The sequence below is a fragment of the Nesoenas mayeri genome (assembly GCF_963082525.1).
Source record: "Nesoenas mayeri genome assembly, chromosome: 26".
Taxonomy (NCBI): domain Eukaryota; kingdom Metazoa; phylum Chordata; class Aves; order Columbiformes; family Columbidae; genus Nesoenas; species Nesoenas mayeri.
In genome coordinates this window covers 988,547-996,690 of record NC_137552.1, presented here as the reverse complement: position 1 = coordinate 996,690, position 8,144 = coordinate 988,547, and the positions used below count along the sequence as shown (strand labels likewise).

At 49.0% G+C, this 8,144-nt stretch overlaps 1 protein-coding gene across 1 annotated transcript; it reads left to right on the top strand.

The window, feature by feature from the left end:
• Positions 1-4,164: 4,164 nt before the first annotated feature.
• LOC308050061 (feather keratin Cos1-1/Cos1-3/Cos2-1) lies at positions 4,165-4,470 on the top strand (the record flags this gene model as incomplete). Its single annotated transcript, XM_080359987.1, has 1 exon — positions 4,165-4,470. One exon carries the CDS (start codon positions 4,165-4,167, stop codon positions 4,468-4,470), a length of 306 nt encoding a protein of 101 aa, XP_080216113.1.
• Between the last annotated feature and the right edge of the window lie 3,674 nt (positions 4,471-8,144).

Here is an 8,144-nt window from a genome sequence, read left to right as displayed (position 1 = left end):
CTGACTCAAAACAGTTCTTACAAACCTTTAGCTATGCCTGAGATGCAGGAGATATAGCTTCTGGGTACCATGGCCTGGAGAAGGATAGCGGAACTCCAGCATCAGCTAGCATCAGCACATAGGGGAAAGCAGCCACTGGTGCTCCTCTGAAGAGATTTTAACAGAATCACAGTATGTTTGGAGCTGGAAGGGACCTCTGCACATCATCTACTCCATCCCACTTCCTTAAGCAAGTACACCTATAGCAGATAACACAGGAATGTGTCCAGGTGGGTTTTGTATTTCTCCAGAGAAGGAGACTCCACAAATTCTCTGGGCAGCCTGTTCCAGTGCTCTGTCACCCTAGAAGAAAAGAAGAAATTTTCCTCATATTCAAATGGAAGCTCCTGTGTTTTATTCTGTGCCCATTGCCTATCATCCTATCATTGGGCACCACTGAAAGGATTCTGGTACCATCATCTTGACATCCACAATTGAGAGGTTTGTAAACATTAACAAGATCGTCTCTCAGCCTTCTCCAGGCTGAACTGACACAGCTGTCTCAGTCTCTCCTCGTAAGAAAGATGCTCCAGGCCTTGGTCATCTTCATAACCCACCGCTGGACTCTATCCAGTCACTCCTTGTCCTGCTTAAACAGGGGGCCCAGAACTGGATGCTATTCCTTAAATGCAAGCACTCTGACTGACGCCACAGTGCCTTTCCTTTTCCCCAAATGATGGCAGAGAGACTCTCCTCAGCATCCTCAAAGTGTTTAGGGAGATGGTGCATCCCCTGCATAGGACACCTCTCAGCAGCAAACAGAAGAAGGCACCTCTGGACTGGCTGGGCTGGAGGGGTCTTGACTGTGCACTGCTCCACACCTGGTTCCCATCAGGCAACTGTGGGGAAAGACCTCTCCCCTTGTGGGATTTGGGGTCACTGAGACACCCAGTGAGTTGGGAACTCTGCAGTGAGTGACTAGTGGTGGAAAGGGGCACAGGGGCTCTGCCTGCTTTGCAGAACCTTACTGCTATGTCCCATCCCACTTGTGCATCCACAGGTCCAAAGAAACGCTTTTTCACTGTGGAGGTGCTCAAACTCTGAAATAGGCTGTTCAGAGAAGTCCTGGAGTCTTATCTGTGGAGAGACTCCAATCCAGTCTTGACAGAGCTCTCCGCGAATGTGCTCTAGCTGACCTTACTCTAGCAGAGGTATTGCGCGGGGTCACCTGCAGAGGTGCCTTCCAACCTCAACAGTTCCGTGATTCTGTGAAATACAGAGCTCAAGGTGCAGCAGAAACACAAGGAAGTTCAGGTTTTTTTCACGGCCAGCACACAGGGACCCTGAATTCGGTTGTCCCCCATCACTGTAATTCTCTTCTGTCCGTGTCCTCCCCAGGACCATGCTGAAGTCCAGCAAAACTCTTGCACCCACCCCTTCAGGAGACACCACTGCAGCCCTGTCCGATATGTCTCTCCAGAGCTAATCTCACTTCTTAGCCAAGCACCCTTGATGGGGCACTCCGGGCACTGTGAGGCCCTGTCATATAGCGGGAAATCAAAGGCAACATAAAGGGAAACAGTAGCACGTGCCACAACATTACCTGCAATGTTACCATTCATTAGGAGCATGCAGGAAAATTGTGGCTTATGCAGTGTGTGCCTTTGAGCCCGAGGCCATGTGAAGACAGAAGAAAAACCAGTTCAACCAGCCACTCCCTCAAACAGTTCAGTCACCTCCTTCACCTTAGGAACAAGATGAATGGGAACTGCCTTTAGACCAGGCAGGGGGATCCCTTTTTTCAGGCAAAGAATCTTTTCAGCTTCCCAGCATCTCCACAAAGCAGGGACATAGCATGCATCAAAGCAAAGCAATCAGATGTCCCAGGTACGCAAGCACAAGTGTCAATTGACATTATCGCCCACCAACCCCACAGGGGAGCAAGAGCAGGAGAAAGAGACTGCTTGTGATAGAATACATAGAAAGCTGAAATAAAGCATGGAAATGACAGACACTTGTGGCCCTTCTAACTACCATAACTGTTGCAAATCCAAGAAGATCTTGGCTGGCTTCCAGGCACCCAACCACCTGGGTACCCTCTCCTTCCTCTATGGGACAGGAGGAGAACATAAGGTGGAAAAGGTCATGGGTCCAGGCAAAGACTGGGGCATTACTCACCAATGATCACTAGGGGCAAAATAGGCATGGCTTGGAGAAGATTCATTTATATTATTAACAGTAAGACATAAAGCAGAATAGTGAAAAACATCCAAAATTGCCTTAAGAATTTCCCCGCATTCCTTAACTCTTTTTAACAGACTCAACTTCCCTCCTTCATTGCAGGCTTCTCTAGTTGATCCACTCTTAAACAATACAGTGGGATGCAGACTATGGGGTTGTGGTCAATACACAACAGTTCCTTTCTGATCCAACACAGACTTCGACTGACCTACCTGTGAAAACCATCAGAGTGTTTGTGGCTTTCCCTACTACACACGTCCCTGCATTCTCAGGCACAGCTGATGGGCCCTCCAACTCAGTTCTTTTATGGGGACGTGGAAGCCCTGGTGCTCAAAAAGCAAAGGAGTTTGACTGAAAAGTCTTGGACTTCCCCTAATGCACCCAGAGATTTGGTCCTCCATCACACAGCAGAGCTACACCTGGACTACAGCCTAATACACATCTGATGAGAGCTGACAGCCACTGCCTCACTCAGCACCAGGCTGACCAGCTGCAGAAATGCTTTTGGCATTGTCATGGTCATGAGGAGCCTGTATCCCACCCCAGTCACCAGCAACACTACATCAGCGGGGTATCACCCCAGGGACAATGTCCTGCACAGGCGGGCAGGGTTTCTTGGACTTTCTCCCTGTTTTTAAAACAAGAAGGGGAGGGTACGGGACGCAGAGACTGCATTTCAGTTCTCTGAGCACCTCTCTGCCAGGACTAAGGCGCCACCATTCAGCTGCAGATGGGCTCCTTCTAGTGATGGCAACCTGCTGCTCTGCAGTGCTCATGGACACACCAGGGGAGAGTCCCCCACTCTGACGTGCACATGTCCTCATGATGAGGTTCACAGAGGTACAGAGGGACACAGGTGTGCTCATGAAGGGCTGAAGGAAACCATGCAAAACTCTGAACACTCACAGAAAGCCAGGAAACCATCAGCCAGTGGGAACTTTGCTGAGGAGATGCTGGGGACCACTGTGGTAGAAAAAGCTTCAAGTACCCCAGGGAAAACCAGGCCCAAACAAGCTCCTGGTGTTTCCTGAGGGCCTGCAGAGAGTGCATAGAGCAGCAAAATCATCCTGAGAGCACTGTAAGTGTTCCAATAGTATCAGACACTCCCAGCAGAGGCCCACCTGTGTGAAACAATGAGCAACCAAAAGAGGGGTGGAGGGAGCAAGAGGTAAGGATATGTTTTCCTAAATGGCAGTCCTGGCAAACAGATGGGAAACATACGAGTGTTGCCCATTTTCTGACAACTTTGCCACAAAGAAGCCCACAGGAATGACCCAGGTGCACATCACCTGCCTGCACAGGATGCCACAAGTACTTGGGCTTAAACTTGTGCCTGTGCTGACATCTGTCTGCTCTGGAAATCCTGGGCTTTTCATCCCAACACTTACAGAAGCCTTCATAATGAAAGCACGTGGCAGAAGCCAAGGAAATGAAAAGGCGGCGGTGCAGGAAACTAGGACACAGCCCATGCCATTAGCTGATCAGTTTTGCATTCACCATGAACTTGTCAGAAAATTATTACTTCCACAAAGGGAGCCTGGGCCTGAGGCAGTGCAGGACTCCTATAAAGGGCAGCCCAACGCTCTGCTCTCTCATCCACTTCTTTCACCTCCTTCTCCTTGGGAATCAGGTGAGTGTGAAGCCTCTTGTCCTCTTCCTTCAGGATCAGGTGTCTTTCCTCAATGTGTGTCTCAGCTGATAGGGACAGTTCTTGCTCTGGGGTGGAAGCTGCTTCTCATGGGAGAGGGAAGGGGGAGAGAAGGTCTTCTGCAGAGAGATGCTGGTACTAAGTGGAGATGTCTCCTGGGATTTGAGGTGGGCAGCATATGCTGGGCTGGGAGGTGCCTTGTGTGCACTGTGGTTGGGTGCAGTGCTGCTTCTCATGTGCCTCCTTGTTGCAATTCTCCCTTTCCTCTCTCTCAGGTGAGCCTCTGGCCCAGAGACATGTCCTGCTGCAACCCGTGTGTGCCCTGCCAGCCCTGTGGCCCAACCCCGCTGGCCAACAGCTGCAATGAGCCCTGTGTCAGGCAGTGCCAGAACTCCACCGTTGTCATTGAGCCCTCACCTGTTGTGGTGACCCTGCCCGGTCCCATCCTCAGCTCCTTCCCTCAGAACACTGTTGTGGGCTCCTCCACCTCCGCTGCTGTTGGCAGCATCCTCAGCTGTGAGGGAGTGCCCATCAACTCTGGGGGCTTTGACCTCTCCTGCATTACCAGCCGCTACTGTGGCAACAGATGCCGCCCCTGCTAAAGCTGCTGGCAACATCCCTGGGAAGAAGCTCCCAAGACCTTTGAATATGGTCTTTGAAAGGAGATAGAGCTTCACGGCATTGCATTCAGAGCTTTGCACCATTGTTTACTTCTTCCACTGAAGTCTCTTACTTTTTCCCCTGCTGTTTCTGTCTTTCAAGGTCAGCCTAGCAGGGACCTGTTTTTCCCCCTCCCTCTGCAGGGCAGGCAGAATTACTCCCTGCTGGAGTTTCACCGCATCCTTGTGGCTGCGCATGGTGCTCCCTGTGAGCCATCTGTTTTCTTCTTCAGTCTCATTAAAGTTGTGCTGCATCCAAGCCTGGGCCTTCGAGTCCTCTTTCCTCTTCTGTAACTCCTCCATTCTGCTCGGGGAAAAATGTGAATGAAGGGGAGGGTGGGACTTTCTGCACTGTATTTTCTCACTTTTCAACACAGGCAAGAAATTTCATATCTTCATGAATAAACTCTGTCAGGTTCTTTCTGTTGTGGTCCATATCCACACCTCACCCTGGTACAGTCAGACCTTTATCTGGGGTGAGTGCTCTCAGGCAGAAACCAGGGCTGGTTTGTCCATCTGAAGGCAACAGATCTAACCCACCACATCATTGCTTCTTCCCTCTTGTCTGGGTTCTGATTACTTCTAGTTATGTACTGGGCCATGTCAAAGGTGAACAAGACAGCTGTAACTCATCTCATTCCCCTGGATTTCCATCCCCTCCAAGGTGGACACGTAGCCCCATGTGTCATTATCTTCTCCGTATATGTTTTAACCCTGTTGGATAATGACCTCCATTTTTCTGCCTCCTCATATTTTTTTTGTGGAGACCTGATACATCACCACTGTTTTGTTAGATATTATGTAGGCTTCTTTGCCGTGAATAAAATAATTTGTGTTGCCTGCTGACTGACACAGTCATTTTGATGTTTTTCTGTCTTCCTGGCTATCACTGATTTCATGATTCTTTCAGTGATGTCCTTTAGTTTTGATGTCACCATATGCAACCTTCTCCATTGCCAAACTCCCATGAAAGAGAAAATCTCTTTCCTGCAAGCCCTGGTAGCACAGATACTTGGATTGTGGTCATCTTCACACAGGTGCCACTTCTGCTGCTTGACCCTTCCTCATCAAGAAAGCCACCGCTGGGTCTTTCTTTCACACACTGGCACCACCTTTGACTTAGCCTTCACTGATCCTTATCCAGGAGCCACCATCACTCTTGCATATATGTGTCTAATTGGACCAAAGCCAGGAGAAACTGTCCTCTGAGGGAAGACTGCAGGAGATAAGTCTTTTCTTCTGGGAGAACAGAAGGCTCAGGGGTCCACATCTCAGTATTCCAGTACTTAATGGGTATCTAGAAAGAGGGCAGAGGCTCTTTCATTCACAAGGAGCCACATGGAGAAGACAAGGGCCAGTGAATACAGGTTGCATTAGAACAGGTTTTATCTTGAGAGAAGAAATACCATTTTTATAGTAAGACTAATCCCTCACTGGAATGACAATCCACAGATGTGGCAGACTCCTCATCACTGGAAGTTTCCAAGATGTGATCGGTCAGGGTATTTGTTAATCTCATCTTGTGTCTCTTTTCCATGAAAGACTGGACTACATGATCTTTAAAGGTCTCTTCCAGTATGGAGTATTCTGTGATTCTATGACCTCTCAATGATGTCCTTCAATCATGATGAATTTACCTGAATGCTGGTGCCTTTGTAATGGCAAAGAGGTGCTCAGAGAACTGACATGCAGTATCTGCCTCGTACACCATCCGTTTCTTGCTTTACAAACTGAGAGAAAGGCCAAGAAACCCTGCCCACTTGGGCGAATCATTATCGCTGCAGTGAAACCCTGGTGATGCAGTGTTGCAAAGGATATTTTCAACATAGGATATGGGCAGAAAAGCATTGCAATGCTGGGGGACAATTGAATTCCAGGTCCCTGTGTGCTGACCCTGAGAGAAACGTGAATTTCCTTGTGTTGCTGGTGCACATTGAGGTAAACATTTCACATAATCATGGAACAGTTGAGGTTAGAAGTCAGCTCTGCAGATGACCTCACCCAATGCCTCTGCTAGAGTAAGGTCAGCTAGAGCACATTGGCTAAGAGCTCTATTGAGACAGGATTGGAGTATCCCTGCAGACAGGTCTCCACAACCTCTCTGAACAACCTGTTCAATTGTTTGAGCACCTCCACAGTGAAAAAGCTTTTATTTGAAGCTGCAGATACACAACTGGGATGTGTCACAGTGATAAGGGTTCTTCAAGGCAGACAGAGACCCTGTGTTCCCTTTCCACCACTAGTCACTCACTGCAGAGTTCCCAACTCACTGGGTGTCTCAGTGACCCCAAATCCCACAAGGGAATAGGTCTTTCCCCACAGCTGCCTGATGGGAACCAGGTGTGGAGCAGTGCACAGTCAAGATCCCCCCAGCCCAGCCAGTCCAGAGGTGCCCTCTTCTGTCTACCTCTGAGAGGTGCCCTATGCAGGGGATGCACCATCCCCCAGAACACTTTGAGGATGCTGAGGAGAGTCTCTTCGCCATCATTTGGGGAAGAGGAAAGGCACTGTGGTGTGAGCCAGAATGCTTGCTTTTAAGGAAAAGCATCCAGTTCTGGGCTCCTGGTTTAAGAAGGACAAGTAAATAGTGGATGGAGTGCAGTGGCATGCAACAAAGATCATCAGGGCCTGGAGCATCTTTCTTACGAGAAGAAACTGAGAGAGCTGTGTCAGTTCCACCTGGAGAAGGCCGAGAGGTGATCTGTTCAATGTTTACAAATATCTTAAGAGTGGATGACAAGATGATGGTACCATAATCCTTTCAGTGGTGCCCAATGATAGGATAATAGGCAATGGGCACAGACTGAAGCACAGGAGTTTCCATCTGAACATGAGGAATAACTTATTTTCTGCTAGGGTGACAGAGCACTGGAACAGGCTGCCCAGAGAATTTGTGGAGTCTCCTTCTCTGGAGGAATACAAAACCCACCTGGACACATTCCTGTGCAACCTGCTATAGGTGTACTTGCTTAAGAAAGTGGGTTGGAGTAGATGATGTGCAGAGGTCCCTTCCAACTCCAAACATATTGTGATTCTGTCATTCTGTGAAACACTTTTCACAGGAGAGCCATTGGCTGCTTTCCCCTATGTGGTGTTGGCAGCTGAATCTGGAGTTCTCCTTTCCTCCTCTAGGTCATAGGGCTGAGAAGCTACATCTCCTGCATCTCAACTATGGCCAAATGACCACATTCATATGTTGAAAATGCAGTGCAGTGAGTCCCTACCTCTGCATTCTTCTTCCTTTCTCCCTGAGCAGAATGGAGGAGTTACAGAAGAGAAAAGAGGACTCGAAGGCCCAGGCTTGGATGCAGCACAACTTTAATGAGACTGAAGAAGAAAACAGATGGCTCACAGGGAGCACCATGCGCAGCCACAAGGATGCGGTGAAACTCCAGCAGGGAGTAATTCTGCCTGCCCTGCAGAGGGAGGGGGAAAAACAGGTCCCTGCTAGGCTGACCTTGAAAGACAGAAACAGCAGGGGAAAGAGTAAGAGACTTCAGTGGAAGAAGTAAACAATGGTGCAAAGCTCTGAATGCAATGCCGTGAAGCTCTATCTCCTTTCAAAGACCATATTCAAAGGTCTTGGGAGCTTCTTCCCAGGGATGTTGCCAGCAGCT